Source organism: Rhagoletis zephyria, unplaced genomic scaffold (assembly GCF_001687245.7).
Source record: "Rhagoletis zephyria isolate East Lansing unplaced genomic scaffold, Rhagoletis_zephyria_1.1 Rzeph_scaffold_00091, whole genome shotgun sequence".
Classification (NCBI taxonomy): Eukaryota; Metazoa; Arthropoda; class Insecta; order Diptera; family Tephritidae; genus Rhagoletis; species Rhagoletis zephyria.
The window spans coordinates 295,905-311,462 of record NW_016157175.1 but is presented as its reverse complement, the minus strand read 5'-3'; the positions used below and the strand labels follow the sequence as shown (position 1 = coordinate 311,462).

The 15,558-nt window shown below is 38.5% G+C and overlaps 5 protein-coding genes across 10 annotated transcripts in view; 1 reads left to right on the top strand and 4 right to left on the bottom strand.

Moving 5' to 3' along the window:
- Positions 1-5,038, bottom strand: part of Cf2 (Chorion factor 2) — a 6,456-nt gene extending 1,418 nt beyond the window's left edge. Inside the window, exons 1-3 of one of the 3 annotated variants that reach the window (XM_017630874.1) lie at positions 4,702-5,038; positions 2,765-3,996; positions 2,222-2,400 (exon numbers count right to left, since the gene is read on the bottom strand). In XM_017630874.1, coding sequence (XP_017486363.1) covers positions 2,222-2,400; positions 2,765-3,930 — 1,345 coding nt within the window. In that variant the 5' untranslated portion in view covers positions 3,931-3,996; positions 4,702-5,038. Of the gene's footprint in view, positions 1-2,221; positions 2,401-2,764 lie in introns of all 3 variants that reach the window. The other 2 variants (XM_017630857.1, XM_017630865.1) reach the window with 2 other exon arrangements.
- A 1,337-nt stretch (positions 5,039-6,375) lies between these two features.
- On the bottom strand, positions 6,376-7,694 carry RpL27A (ribosomal protein L27A). The gene is made up of 4 exons (XM_017630718.1): positions 7,606-7,694; positions 7,004-7,321; positions 6,647-6,788; positions 6,376-6,450 (listed from the first exon to the last, which is right to left on the bottom strand). Exons 1-3 carry the CDS (start codon positions 7,606-7,608, stop codon positions 6,660-6,662), a joined length of 450 nt encoding a protein of 149 aa, XP_017486207.1. The 5' UTR covers positions 7,609-7,694; the 3' UTR covers positions 6,376-6,450; positions 6,647-6,659.
- A 797-nt stretch (positions 7,695-8,491) lies between these two features.
- On the bottom strand, positions 8,492-9,210 carry mRpL27 (mitochondrial ribosomal protein L27). Its single transcript, XM_017630728.1, has 3 exons — positions 9,054-9,210; positions 8,820-8,983; positions 8,492-8,757 (listed from the first exon to the last, which is right to left on the bottom strand). Exons 1-3 carry the CDS (start codon positions 9,115-9,117, stop codon positions 8,554-8,556), a joined length of 432 nt encoding a protein of 143 aa, XP_017486217.1. The 5' UTR covers positions 9,118-9,210; the 3' UTR covers positions 8,492-8,553.
- On the bottom strand, positions 8,905-15,141 carry Vps39 (vacuolar protein sorting 39). Of its 4 annotated transcripts, XR_001849073.1 has the most exons (11): positions 14,976-15,141; positions 14,629-14,897; positions 14,307-14,510; positions 13,987-14,248; positions 13,664-13,923; positions 13,218-13,598; positions 12,630-13,150; positions 12,152-12,554; positions 11,776-12,090; positions 11,650-11,712; positions 11,407-11,545 (listed from the first exon to the last, which is right to left on the bottom strand). XR_001849073.1 is itself a non-coding variant. In XM_017630694.1 (10 exons), the coding sequence occupies exons 1-9, from the start codon at positions 15,043-15,045 to the stop codon at positions 11,782-11,784; spliced, it is 2,679 nt and encodes an 892-aa protein (XP_017486183.1). In that variant the 5' UTR covers positions 15,046-15,141; the 3' UTR covers positions 8,905-8,983; positions 11,776-11,781. The 4 variants fall into 4 exon arrangements, 3 of the variants coding, with proteins under 3 accessions (XP_017486183.1, XP_017486189.1, XP_017486176.1); XM_017630694.1 differs by lacking the exons at positions 11,407-11,545; positions 11,650-11,712 and adding an exon at positions 8,905-8,983; XM_017630700.1 differs by having other exon boundaries at positions 11,407-11,719.
- LOC108374708 (uncharacterized) lies at positions 9,678-11,435 on the top strand. Its single transcript, XM_017630709.1, has 2 exons — positions 9,678-10,481; positions 10,539-11,435. The coding sequence occupies exons 1-2, from the start codon at positions 10,133-10,135 to the stop codon at positions 11,372-11,374; spliced, it is 1,185 nt and encodes a 394-aa protein (XP_017486198.1). The 5' UTR covers positions 9,678-10,132; the 3' UTR covers positions 11,375-11,435.
- Positions 15,142-15,558: the final 417 nt, after the last annotated feature.

The window sequence follows — 15,558 nt, the reverse complement described above, 5'->3', positions numbered from 1 at the left end:
ATCGATTTTGTAATCGATTTAGTTAACGATTTTGTTATCGATATTTTTATCGATTTTGTTATCGATTTTATTATCGCTTTTGTTATCGATATTTTTTTCTTAGTTTGTGCTTTCGTTTTTGACTTGGATATGCTCTTAACCATACCACGTATTCTACGTTTAAATTTAGCGGGTGTATCTCCGATACAGCCTGCAGACCAAGACGAAGGCGCTGGACTGTTCCTTTTTCGCCTATTCGATTTAAACTAAAAAATGGTCTGAAAGTGAGATTCGCAATCGCAGCGAGGCTAAATATCTGGCATTCTTGCCTTCCTACATATTTTCCTACAATATAAGACCTTTGCCAAAGCCTTCTCTAGGACATATGCGCATCGCTAGAGTAAGGCCTCACTGAAAGTTATATTCTTCATACTTGGGAGAGTTCTTTTAGAGAATGATACGATGGCCGCCTTAGAGGTTTTGATATTACGACCCATTTTAGGGCACCAGACTTCGTTTGGTTTAGACCTCTTTGTATTTTTTGACGGAGCGTATTCTCGAACATTCTTCTGGCAATTATTACTAAGCCAGTCGCATATCCTTGGCAGCTAATGCCAATATAAGAGAGGATGTGTAGAAGTTCTTCCACTACCATGCTCTGTTTTTATCATGGGAGATATCAGTTTCAGTTTCAGTAAATCTTTTTGAAGCATCTTAGTTTAAATTTTCGTTTCTCTCCCATTCAAAGCCAATTAGTATACCAATAGTTATATAGGCGTACTAGTTGGGATTAAAGCAGCCTGCCTTAGGGCCGTTTTCTGAAGTAACCTTTAACTTTAACGCTCACTTTATATTTAAAGGTTGGATTAAAAATAAAGCTATGTATAAAGTTAAGCATTTCTGTTATCGGTTTTTGACGAATATATGTTTCTTGGTTATAAACCAATTTAAAACCGATAATAAAATGATTTACTTTAGACACAATGATAAATTTTAATGCAACCTTTAAATATAAAGTGAGCTTTAAAGATACAGTTTACTTGAGAAAACGGCCCTTAGAGTATTAGATCTATTTCTTTATAGATAGTCTTTTCCATTCTTTGTGCGTATGATTCAGAAAAGAATTTAAGTTCAATATAAGAAATTAATGCGGTTGACTTTAATGATTTTGAAATATGTATGTTTCAGAAATATGTGAACCATCCAGTCTCAGGTTTTAGATAAAATCCTGAAATCTAGTGCTACTTTGACTTTAAACCCCAAAATCGAAATATTTAGATAACGTCGCCTTTAATGCCAAAGGCCTTATCTACTTTTTTTAAGATATGTGTTCGATCCGAATTTTAGGTTATTAGCTAACGGTACTTTAAAAGAAAGCACTTCGAAAAAACATCACACTTATTTATGACATTTTACTTACATTCTTCTATGTAGCCCAGTAGAAAACCTAAGAGAAGGCTAAAAGCTTCACAGATCTATTCAGTGCTGGTAACATCAATTTTTTAGCCAATAAATAAAGTAGAAATGGGAACATTTGTTGATAAAATTTTCGATTGCAAAATGCCTTTAACCCGAAATAACTCTGAATTTGCTGATTTCAATTTTTCTTCAAGTCATAGTATTCAATTTCTTCCAAAAGTTTCTCTACTCTAATCCTAATTAAAGCCTAAATAAACAGTTTTAATTTTTCATTTATATACATACGTATGTATGTGCATATGTAAGTATGGAGAAAATGCTTTTGCTGTACGCAATAATTGCTCATCATAAAGTACTGTTTTGCTTTTATTTTTAGTTTTTTCTTTAGCAATGCATATGAGCAAACGATGAGATGGAATTTAATTGTTTCGTCATGGGCGTGCGTGGCATAAAAAATTTGCGTAAGCATTTTTTATCTAAGATAAATGAAAATAATATGCATTCCAGATATACAAAATACATATTGATTGCTTTTGAAGTAATTATTACGACATACATAAGTATGTATGTACTATATATTTTCTATTTCTGGTAATAGTATTCAGAAAAAGAATAACAAATACACTGCATTTAGCTGAGCTGAGAATAGTTTGATTTGTTTTTGCTTAATTTTGTGATTTGATTTTTAATCGGTTTTGTGGTTTGATTTTGTTTTGAGTGAAATTGATTGATTGATTGAACTGAGTTGAGCTGATTGACTGATTGATTGGTTGATTTACTGACTGATTGATTGATTTTTTCAAAATATACTATATTCTCTCACCCGTGTGAGTTGTTAAATGTTTGTTCAGGTAGTCCTTTACAGTGAATTGCCTGCCACAATATCCACATCTAAAGGGTTTCTCACCTGTATGAATGCGCGTGTGCTGTTTGAGGGTGTTCGATTGGGTGAATGACTTGCCGCAGTAGGAGCACGAGTAGGGACGTTCTTTAGGCGTGACGCTGCGTAGGCGTAAACGAAGTTGTTCAACAGATAGAAAACAGAATAGAAATTAGTTAATTATTCATGACAATTCATTTGAGAAACAAACACTTAGATTAATAGTTAAAACATTTATATACTCGTATAGACACACATTGAGAAGCTAAGTACGAAATTTCGTGGCATTGAAAAATAAAAATCCATTAGACTTGCTATCTGATTTTTGGTTCCGATAGGTTCGTATTTACATAGATGTGTTTCTAAATTTTAATAGACTTATCGGGTAGACGGATTAGCGAAATTTCGTACAAAGCATTCTGCATAAATAACCAAATTTTAAATTATCTAAAAATATAAGATATAATATTAAAGTGCAATGATTACTCTGCTTCGCCTGTATGTATTTTACGGTGCATCGCCAATGTGCCGGGCGTCTTAAAGGTTTTCGGACATTCCGGGCATTTGTGGCGCACTTTGTTTCCCAATGTCGTGGAAGCTCCGGTGCTGGCAGCTGCTGTGCCAGTCGCATTTGCCAGGGCTCCGGCTGTAGCTGATGCGGTGCTTACTACTACGCTCGTAGCACCAACTGGCTGCTGAATGGTGTACACGGGCACTGCGGCCGGATCTATATCACCGTTGCCATCGCTAATGCCAAGCGGTTCTTCCTTGATTATCACATGTGGATGGCCCTCTGTGCTGCCATTGCTGCCTTTGTTCAATTTTACAGTTAGAGGTGGTACTTTTAATTGAGTTTGCTGCTGCTGATTTTGCTGTGCCTGTGCCGCTTGTTGTTGCGTTTGTGCATGCGATTGCGCCTGTCCGGCCTGCTGTCGTTGCTGATCAAGCAAATCTGGTTGCGGCTGCCTTTGACGATCGAGTAAATCTGGCTGTTGTTGTTGTTGCCGTTGTTGTTGTTGCTGCTGCTGTTGTTGCTGATGTTGTTGCTGCTGCTGGCGCTGCTGTTGCTGTTGCTGATTCTGCCTTGAGTTCAATTCTTCTGGTGGTATAGTATTCATTTCTTCAGGCGGCATGGAAGGCATCTCTTCTGGTGTCTGGGGTGGTTCAGGCTGATCCATGTACGGCGGCTGCTGAGCTGCAGTCATATTGGAGGCAGTGCATACAGACCCGCAGTGCATGCACTTGAATTCATCGCCTTCGTGCAAGGTCACTGATGAAATACCATAAATGCCACATGCCATGCAGCGCGCTAGAAAAGCCGTGGTTTGATGTACGATACGGTGGTGTTCATCTAGCTCCTGCGCCGAACCAAACTTCTCCTCACAACTCAAGCAGGGATACTCAATTTTCATAGGATCCGAGACTGGTACGTTCGGTTGTGGAACACCGCCTAGCAAGAGCCCACCGGCACCACCGATGCCACCACCGCCACCAATCATGCCAGCTGATATGCCGTGGCACAACTGCATATGCTCCTGAGCGTGTTGTGGTCGCTCAAATTGCTGACCACACATCGGACAAAAGCTTGCCGATGTAATAACTCCACCATCCATGGCCAGGTTGGGTAGGAAAGATGATTTTAATGTATCCATGGCACTGCCTGCAGATGTGCCCGAGGATGAATGTGCTGCGGTTGTTGGTCGGCACAGCCGCAGTTCCTGCGCAGTAGAGGACGATTTCAACATAATTTCATGAAACAATGGCAGCGGTTCAAGCAATGCAAAAATGACCTTACAACAAAAAATAATGCGATATAGCACAAAAGCACAATTAGAAGCGTTGAATCGTTCACAATGTAGTGACGTAGGCGAGGCAAGGGCATATGTGGTCAATAAGCGCGCAACAGTATGCGAGAGCACCTAAGTATTTGTTTTCCCCCGTTTACCTACAGCAGTAGCTTGCGATTGACGGGCGGCAAAGTCTTTTTTGCGTTTAAATAAAAAGCAAAGTGTTAATTAGCGTAGACGATTTTCAACTTCAACAATGGTTTTCCAATCGTCTTTCGTTTCACAATGATTTTTTGCATTTTCAGCAATTATCTCTTTGACTCCTACTCTATATCACTGTTTCTCCCCCGTTCACGCTATCATCCTTCCACGATCTTTTTTCGTTTGTCGTTGTCTGTCGTCGCTACCAATTCCAATTTCGGAATTTCACTTTTTCTTCACTTTCGCATTTTCGGACGCAGTTTTGTCACTGCTCCGCGTTTATGCTTCTTTTATGGCGACAACTGCTGTTGCTGTCGCAGTACACTCATCCACCGTTTGCCCCCCACAAACGCAGCGGACAAATTTACTACCTCTTTTGACTAGTGCTCCGCTTTGCGCGTTCGCTGTTCTTTGCGACTGATGTCCCACACTTACATACAGACGGGATCGTCGAAGATTTTCCACACACTTCCTTCAAGCTATTTGATGCGCCTACAAAGCGAAGAAATCGGTTTTCATTCTCCCTGCACTTCTTTTTGATATCACTTTTATGCTTTTGATTTGATTTTTGCCCTTGAGTAGCTAAAAAGCGCAAATCGCTGATGCAAATTGAATATTGAATACACCAGAAAGTGAAAATCTCTGAAAACTTTCTGGGTTCTTTTTTGTGCTGCCAAAAATAAGTATTGCCAGTCGAAAAATAAGAAAATGGAGATGCAGTAAAATGCGAGAATGTAGCCTACAATGAACTCTAATTATCAAATGAAAAATCATTTGTTGGACAAAAACAGGGAAAAAAGTTTTAAATAATAAAAATGAATAAACATCAAGAAATTATACCATGCATTTGTATTAACAAATAAAAAGAATAGTTAAAAAAAGAAGTGTTGAATTATTACACTTATTAGGCACATGTATCGCTCTGTGCTATGCACGCAGGGTTGCGTTTGTCATCTTTTTTGTGTTTAGAATATGAAGGGCCCCCCTTTAAGACCCTACACACGCATTGATATATCGGCCAACCAGTTGACCAACCTACTTAACGAACAACACATGTTTAAGTTAATGCGCCTTTAAAAAATTAAATCGCATTTAGGTTGCCAACTTGTCTACACACAGAGCAACAAGTTGACCAATCTGCCTCAAAATCAAAAGTTTTTGATTTTTCTCCAACCTGACGAACAACTTAACGAAGGTTTGCCTACACACGGCTTATTTACCACCAACTTCTAGCGGCTGGCCAACTGGTTGGCCGATAAATCAATGTGTATGTAGGGCCTTTTTGGGGTGGCGGTCGCTCGGATCAGGGCTGCCAACTTCGCTCAAACCGTGCCATTTTTGGCCCTATTTTACTTCAAATGGCACTTAATTTTAGAATGGCACTTTTGAAAAATAATATTTCAATAGATTTTTGTAAAATCCTTTCGCATGTACTTCTTTTTCTCAACTAAAATTTTCTAATTGTTATAGTTTATGCAACCGATTTATCTTACTATGACATTGGACTTTCGCTTTAGGAATGTGTTAATGGGAAGAATTAGAATGAATGGCACCTTTATGTTTCTATTTGTCACTTTTTTAATCCTCAATATGGCACTTCATAGCTATGTACAATTGGCAGCCCTGGCTCCGATAGTGTTGATGCGAACTTTACCTTGGGTGGAGCCCGGTTCTATTCCTCAGTGTATTTTTACTTTGAATAATCTTGAATTATCTCGTCTGGGACCAACGTAAACTACAAGCCCCTTCATTTGTTAAAAACAAAGGCACTTACCACAAAGAAACATGTGAACCGCTAATCATTTTCCATAGATCCGACCTATCTTTACGCTTTACATTGTGGCTAGACCCAGATTCAGCTATATTTTTAACTTTTATGATGAAGACAATGGTATGCCCTGAAATATATAGTGCCCAACCTTTTACTAGTAATCCGTTGTAGGAAGCTGCATACAGTAGTACGGTAAAAACCAAATTTTTTCTTACTACTATTTAGAAGACTGCATTCGTACAAGCTGGCAATTGTTTGAAATCCGACCCCCGCCCGCCCCATTATTCGCATACACCTTTGCAATTCTTATTGAATAAACTATCGAGTAATTTTTTTTTTAATTTTTGTAATTCTATTTTTATTGTAAAATCCATACGTTTGATGTTTCATGTACGTTTTATTGGGAACAAGACCTAAAAACAAAAACTTTTATATTATAAAATTCATTCCAAGTATCAATGCTAGGTGCTTAACCCAAAAAATTGGTTTTTGTTCCTCAAATACTCAGTTCAGTTATGGTAGCACGAAAGTCATTCAGCAAAAGTCTGACGCATAAGCTAACTCGTCACTGTATTTGAGAAGCTTCCAACACATGAAATAAATATTTACCTTAAAATTAAAATTAAGCTCTCAACAAGCAGACACCACCAGCGCTCTTGATTTTGTCTTCAGCCTTTTTCGAAAAGTATTTGGCCTTAACAATAACGGGCTGCTTAGGCAAATGTCCACGACCCAACAATTTGTAGTAACCCTACAAGATATAAAATATGTTTAGTCCAATCATCCCAAAATTCCTTATAATGTACATATAAATCATTTTAGGTTAAAATTTCTGCTTAATCTGAAAGGCTTTCGCTACATGGGGAGAGCAATTGTACGGTCGCATTCAGTCCGCCCGACGCCTTGGAATGTATCTTCATTTTTGGCAGAAATTCTACATAAAATTTTTAAGGAAGAGATACTTACGAATTGCACCAAATCGATGACGGGTGCCTTGTTGCTCTTCTCTTTTTGCAGTTCAGCTAATTTATCAGCTCCAACCAGCGACCACAATTTGTCCAAATTGATTGTTGGGCAGAATTTGTGTTGGCGACGCAAGTGGAAGTTTCTCATACCAACTTTACCAAAGTAACCGGGATGGTATTTGTCGAAGTTGATGCGGTGATGGTGCATACCACCAGCGTTACCGCGACCACCAGGATGCTTGCGGTGCTTGCCAATACGACCATGTCCGTGGCTCACATGACCACGCAGCTTTCTGGTCTTCTTTCTTTTGATGTTCGACTGTAAATTAAAGAAAAAAAATATTTATTTTCGAATTACACACGTGTTTGGATGTTGGTACACCAACAAGTTTACAGTGGCAGTCACAATTATTTTTTTGAGGTTAAGTCGTGTAACAACACAAAAGTGTAACTTTTACTAGTCACACTACAACAAGGCTTTGCACTTTGGATATTTACTTCATTTTATTTTAATATAAAGTCTCCTACGTTCAAAATTGCATCTTAATTTATGCAAAACTGAAGCAAATTGTGACTGCTAAGCACACTCTGACGTCCACTCACCATCTTGAAACTTTTCGAAAGAAAGAAGTAAACGAAGTTGGCTGCAAATGTTGGCTGTCATCTGGAACACGTCAAGAAAGTGCGCTATTCGATACTTCCACTTACAAGGTTGCATTTCATAGCACTTATGAAGATAGGGGCCCCAATCAGTCCCGGTACGGTACAATATCGTACGATATACGTTGCTTAATAAACAAGGAATGTACTTAGGGGCACTAAAAAAATGGAACTTTTGTATTACAGTACACTGCGGCACAAGAATTGTAAGTAATTATATAGGGTACGGTTTAGTTATTTGTACAACGATTTTGAATTGTTAGGCCTAAACGCGTGATCCGAATCAAAAAACTTTTACAACAATAGTCTACACTTTATTTAAAAAATAATAATTTACTATATCTGTGGACTAACTTACTAATAATCTCGGTTTGAAATATCGTATTTTTTGGCAAATTTCCGAGCAGAGCTGTCAAACAAAAATATCCACGAAATATATTTGCAAAAGGTTGTTGTTGTTGTAGCGGCTACTAAGCCCCGTTCGGGCGGTTCATTCGTCAACGTTGTCGTCAATTTCAGCTAGGGGGAGGCCCAGGAAGTGTCCAAAAGGTGTTCAGCCTATCTTCTTCGGCAACACAGAGAGGAGAATTCTGCTTAGTGATGGTTATAATCCCTAAGCCCGGCCGAAGGCCGCCTATACAGAAAGTGGGGGTTATAATCCTTTTACAAAAAATTCAACTACCCTATTTTCAAACAGCTCGCAAGGGGTCTGTGGGTGGTGAGGGGTAACTTTTCATAAAGCGCGTTCTATACTCTTCCTTTGGAGCAGGTTTGGCAGGACACGCTCCCGCCCCCTCCGCCACTACCACAAAATCGTTGCACAAATAACTAAATATTTCCCATTATTTATTTTCGTACATCAGTATTCAACAACAAAAAACCCCGAAACATTTAAACTTCCTCTATTAAGCGAAAACGCTGATGCTGGGGTTCTGTAATAACATTGAAAAATTTCTTATAAATCGTTTGGCCCTCGCGCCCAGCGTAGTTTCGCTGTACCCAGGTGTGATCCCAATTTGGATCCAATCGCTCGCATGTCACATATACGCGCCCATGTTCCATGGCATACAGCGTACCATTTCGTCCAAAACCAACCTGGAGATACATTTTATTTACTTACATCAGCTTAACAAATATATTTTTCGAATTTTACATACATTCATGCCAGGATGAAAACGAGTTGTTAGTTGTGTCGCAAGCAATGTACCCTGTGAGACCCAATGTCCATCCTGAACACGCCAGCCGCGATGTTTTGGCCGTGGATGTCCCTTCTTGTTGCGCGTGCTGCCTCCAGTCTTTTTACTGGCGTTACGTATGGTCGCTGCAAAATAAAAAAAAAAAAGAGTTCCATAAATATGCCTATAAACGGCAGTGTTCCATTTATTTCTCACTCAATAAAGTCTGATCCCCTTTGAGACTTTGCAGTGATAACTTTTGCATTATTGTAAAGGACATTGTTACTAATTTTAATTAACCAATCTGTGGTATTGTCCAGAACTCCGTAAAACCTAAAAAAAAACTTTGGCACTATCAGCTGTTAGGGTTCGAACCTCCCGTAGTACCCGATAACTAACTTTATACTTTCCAAAGTACTCGTGGTATCGAATACTTTTCAGATAGTATCGATTGTTGGTTTTTTTGCAGCATCGTCCAAAAATATAGAAGCAAGTATCGATAGCGTTCAACTTACTACTAATATTATACATAACTGACTGAATTGGTTTGACTGTTGAAGATCTCGCGTTTTATTAATTGCGAGTGAGCAATGAGTGTGATTTAAATACATAAGATGAAAAATTTGTTTCAAAACTTGCTATCGTCCATCCTTGCTAGCTAATAGGGAATTTACATGAGGCGATTTTCAGGCGATTTTTAGTTGAAAGCAACAATCGCCTGGTGTAAACGGCCTTTCAACTAATCGCTTTCAATGAAGTTGGTGGGCTGCCTACTTTCGTTCAACTTTTGATTCAACTAATCGCCTGTGAAAGTTGAATCATGTAAATTCCCTATAACTTTGTTATTGCTTTCGCTTGCAAAATTTTTCGTTAAGCGACCGGAACTCACATAGCGAGCGGAGAAGTGGCGAATTGATGATATTTCGTAGAACTCAACCGAAATACGTACAGTTAAAGCTGATCTCCGATGTGGAGAAATACCAAATCCAATTGCATGCGCTTTCGAGCAGAAAATTTGAATTCTGTTATATATAAGCTTACTCTTTTAGTACTGAGTAGTATCACACTTTCCGGCCGATACCGCAAATAAAACTTGGTATCGATACCACAGAGCAAGTCTTGAGTTTCGAACCCTATCAGCTGCTCCCCGGCAGGACTGCCAGCATTTTTATTTTTTATCCGAATTTTTTCAGCGGCTGAAAATGCACCCGAAAGTAACGGCATAGCAAATCTAATTTCTATTAAAATTCGTATATATATTTTTAAATTAATTTACTGAAATATTTTTTAAAATTATGGATACAGAATGTGAAGAGCCACAATCGTCACAGGCAGTCACCGTACCTACCGAACTTTTGCGTGAAAAAGTTAGAATATTTTCACAACGGCACCGGGAGCTGCAACGTGCCAAGTCCAACGATGCCTTGCGATTTGGTTTGGGCGAGATAAACAAAAAAGTGGAGGAGCTAGACAATCTTACGGAAAAGGATGTAAACGGTTTGATAACGCGAATAAAACGGCGCAAACATGCATCGGTAGAGGATATGTATCGCTTGAATCATGCATTCCTACAAAGTATGGACCATATCAAGCTGTTCGCCAAGGCGCCCGGAGCACTGCACGTCATTGTTAAAGAGCTGACTGGTAGGATTCATATGTTTATGCTTTGATTTCCAATTGGTTTGAACTCTCTCTATATAGGTATCGACTCCGAACGTCAAATTGGCGCAGTGGAATGTCTTTGCAATCTATCACTTGGCGAAGCGCCAGTTTGTGACAAAATCGGAAATATGGCTGGTAGTTATTTAGTTACTTATCTCGATAGCATTGATGAACGTTTAAAGCGTACATCACTTTGGACAATTGCTAACATAATCTCCACAAGCCAGAAAGCCTCGGAAACCTTGGTGCAGATGGAAATAGTGCCCAAGTTATGGCGTCTATATGTGGATGACAGCGGCGATAAGGATCCTACAGCTGATTTCAGAGAAGACGCAGCTATTTGTTTGCAGTTGCTTGTTGTGCACAATCAGCGCGTATTGAGAGCTGAAGATCTGCTCTTCATAAACGAACACATGTGTAAAAAAAAACGTAGCAGCGCTGCAGGCGAATATCATTTGCAGATATTATTTCATACCGAAATTGTTAATCCGATTATGGAATTAAGTATGGAACACACCAACTATTTAATCGAATTCATTTTGGGTAATTTGTGTAACACAGAAGATTTTTTAAACATCAGCAATCGTCTAAGAATTCTTTATGGTGTTCGCCTTTTAGCGAATATATTAGCATGTCAGCCACATGCGCTCGGTGTGTTGATGCAACAAATTAGAGTTGTCTGGAATACGAGCTTAGAAAATATTTTAAATAAAATTTTTGAATTTGGGGAAAAGGAGCTGACGGTAGAAACGATATATCTATTGAGACACTTGGTGCCACAACAAGAAGAGGTTGGACAGCAACTGCCTTGCAAATTAGAAAATCTTCGAATTCCTAAATTTGATGGCTACGAAAAACTACTACATAAATGTTAGGGGCGTGTGAATTTAAAATAGAAGTTTGAATATCTTTTTAAATAAATATTTCGCAAAAGGAGCGAACATTTAATTAAAATTCTTGGTTTCAGTTAATCCAAGAAAGAATAAATGGGGTTTTTCCAGCAAAATACCATGGCTGCAGTCCTTTAACAGAGATTAAGCATCACGGGGATAAAATTGTTTCTAACACGAGTCTCCTAATTACATGTGTGTCAAAAAATATACACATACAAAATAAATATCTATTGAAAGTGGGCGCAGTCAATCTTCTAATTATAAGAAATAGATTACGCTACCACAAATTGGAGGTTATCCATCCATAGCTTGCATTAACACTAAAAGCTAATATTTAAGAACAAGTTTGTGAAAAATATATACGTTTACTAATAATTATATACCTTAATTTAACTACTATTTCCCGAGCTCGATTGTACAAGTTTGTCATGACAAGATAAATGTACCACTTCTCCGTTGGGATAACGCACGAAAGCTGGTGGATTTGTGAAACGCTTCTTACATTGTGGACATACCGTGAACTCAGTGAGAACAACCGATTTATTTTCCTCGGCACGAATCTCTTCTCGGACACGCCGAATTTCGGCCTTAAGCAGCCTGGCCATTGTTTCGTTTTCATGTCGCTCCGCGATTTCGGTACGCAAAACTATTTCCAGGTAGTTCCATATAGAATGCACCGGCATGTCATCGGGCAGCAACTATAAAATAAATAAAAAATGAAATCGCAAGTTTTTTTGAGTACTCAAATGCATCAAATACCGGTATCACGACATAGGGGTCAATTTTTTCCGCATATTTGTTTAGGAGCCCTAGTATGATTTCTTCATTCGGTCGTAAAAAGTCGGGATGTAGCGCAACGTCCTCATATGGCGGCTGGCGAGATGGATTCAATAGCGTCATCAATAGAGTTGCAAAAATATTTTTATCATCTTCATAATTTGCTTCACAATACTCAGCTGCTTTTTCCACATCACCTAACACTTGCACGTAGATTGACAGAACCTCTTCGTGCTTCTTTAGACGACCGAGAATCAAGGCACGCTCTTCAAGCAGGTCATTTGTGGGAAAATCTCTTAGCACCACCTCTGGTGAATAGTTCTGTGAGTTCTTAAGGAATTCACACAGGTTTTCTCGGTATTTACGCAAATTCTCTTGCGATTCACTATCAAAATAGATAATATAAAAAAAAATCTCACACTTTCCAATTTTTTTTTAAATGCAGAGAAATGAAACAAACCTTTGCTTCGTGGGTTCCTCTTGTTTAACCTCTTCGAGTAGGCTATGCACCTTTTCGCGATATTGTTTAGCTAATACGTTGTGTAGGAGGGTATTGTTGTCCTTCCAGACATTGATTACATGTTCCAAATATGGAATGACTAAGGCTTTGTGACGACTTAGCAGGAAATCGAGTACATTGGCTCGAGGCAAGTTTTCTACCTCTATAAAATTATCTGTAAAAATACGTAAGCCATCATCAGGCGCTTCTTTTAAAACCCAATCGCAGAATTCGAAAATTAGCGGCAATTGCGGACTGCCTAATTGTTGTAAATATTTTATAGTACGATCATGTCCATAAAGGCTCGAACCTTCGACTGAAGCCTGCGCCTTCAGCAGTTCTAAAGCTTTCTTATGTTTGCCATTCATTTGATATAGTATGATCAACTCGGAAATTTTATCATGTTTCTTCAATGTCTTTTCCGATTCCTCTAAATGGCATTGATTTAAACGCAGTAGTGGCGCAACCAAGGAGTCATTAGTCTGCAATAGGAGATAAAGAGCAATGCAGAATTTTCTACGTAAAAAATTTACAACATGAAAACCAAACCTGCAGATAACATTTTAATAGTGTTGTATCGATAATTGAAAGCAGCGATTTTGAGGTACTTTTTGTATCACGAAGTTTTACTACCTCTTTTTGACGTGCCAATGCCAAAAACTCTATCAATGCAAGGAGCGCATTTTCCATATCTTTTTCCTCCAACTGAGGCATTAGTGGGGCGGGCACAGATGCTTCATTAGATTTGCTTGCCTGATCCTGCAGCAAGTTTGGAAAAAGCCGTATAACATCGTAAGGGTCGGCAGCCGCTTTTTCGAACTCTTTCATAGAATCGGCAAATTGCTTATTAGCAAACAATTCACGCGCATAACGCACATGTATTTCGCGAATCGTAGCTGCTTTGATGTCCTCCGGCTCCTCGGAGATATTCTAAATTAAATTAAAACTATAAATAAGTCTGTCGAGATATTTTAAGAGATATGCTCAATTAGTACCGTCAACCCTATGGCCAGTTGAAATTTCTTCTGCTGCAGTAAAATCTGCCGCTGCGTGGGTATGTCTACCATACGAATACACCATAATTCTGAATTTGCTGCAGCGAATAGTGTGCCTTTTCCTGAGCGCACTAACAACTTAGTTTTACTGAGCTCAGGTATGGTTTGCACAAGTGTGTCCTTATTTAAACTGCTGCCTTCAATGCACCGCACTTCTATGGCATTTGCAACGCGACCGATTACATAGGGCTCGTCCCAAACTTAAAATGAGTTAGTGAAATGTGGTTAAGTTATACTAGATGCTGCTTTCTTTTAGTATGTACCTATATCGAGCAATGCGCTGCTCCACATCATTGGTTTTGGCTTATTTTTGATTTCAACATTTCCAACTGCTGCCTCAATTGTGCCGTATGTCTTGAGTTTTTCGTCATTTTTCTTCACATAAACACTTGGATCAATGGCAACTAGATATTCGTCCTTGGACACGCCCAGCATATTATGTTTTATAAGACAAATGCAAGGATCCATGCTATGTGACGATGAAGTAACAATCAAATCGTGCTTCTCAGGCTTACTCGCCAACATCTGGATAAACGATTTGCCAAATCATTTCTGATTCTTGCTAAATTTATTGATTTCTTACATTGTAAATGACGTACTCATCCTTGAATCCAATACAAACCGCATCATCTACCCAACAGATCGCCTTTGGCACATCCTTCAATTCGATATTGAAATCAAAAGTATTTAGTTTATCTTGTTTCCAGTAAAAGAATTGTAACTGGCGTTTAATTGCACAACATACACCAATAACGGTAGTCATCTCGCCAGTCGGTAATTTGGTAGGCTAAAAGAAAATGTATGTAATTATGGATTTTGAAATAGGTAAAGAAGTTTCTCTACGACAGAGTACGAGAGCGTCATGATTATGAGTCATCCATACCATTAAATTTAGTTTCACAAACCTTTACATCCAAAGCAAATAAAGTGCAACCTTTTGTGACCATAGCACTGTGTATCAATGTAAAATTATTACCCACGCCAGAAATATCGCAAACATGCACCGTATTGTCAGTCAGCACAAATAGCAAATTCTCAGCCGGTATGACCTCCATCTGTACAATAGATTTTTTGCTAAAGTTTTTATTAAACATTAACATGTCTACAGTTCCATTGCTGTCCACTGAGTACATGATAAGCTGACCACTGCGGGTGCCCAGGATGACATTGTTATCTGCAAACAATCAATGGAAAGGACTATAAAATCTATGTCCTGGTTTGTGGACAGTTTTATATTTGAGTCGATACTCACCATAGGCGGCAATGGATTCTATTTGTACTCCTTGTTTTAAAATTGTGTGAATATTATAAGCCTGGTGCATTATTTACAGAATTACGCCTAGTTTTTGCAAAAATCTGTGATAAACAAAGAAAAATGCATTGCATTTGACAGCTAAGTGCAACTTTGGAAGAGTTGCCAACATTTTATTATTTTTAATAAATTTATATATCCGGTGTGCTATAGCGTTCATCGTACAGTTTCATAAGTAAAAACACTATCAGCTGATTGCCAAAATATGCCTACAGCTGAGATCACCTGTTTTTTGGCATGTGCTCTTATCTTTTACAATTTCTTTCATTTCTATTACAATTTCATTTATTTCTATTACAATTTATTCAAAATACACTAACACACTGAACCAAAAACACCAATACAATAACCAAAAACACACCTACAGCCTGCCAAAAACACACCTACAGCCTGCCAGAAAAAACGGTAAGAAGAAGAGTTACTTTACTTATGGAACTGTACGATGATAGCGTTCTTGCGCATCATAAGTTCGTTTAGCTAACGAATTTTAAAAGTCTTCTGTAAAAATCTCGGATGCAAACAT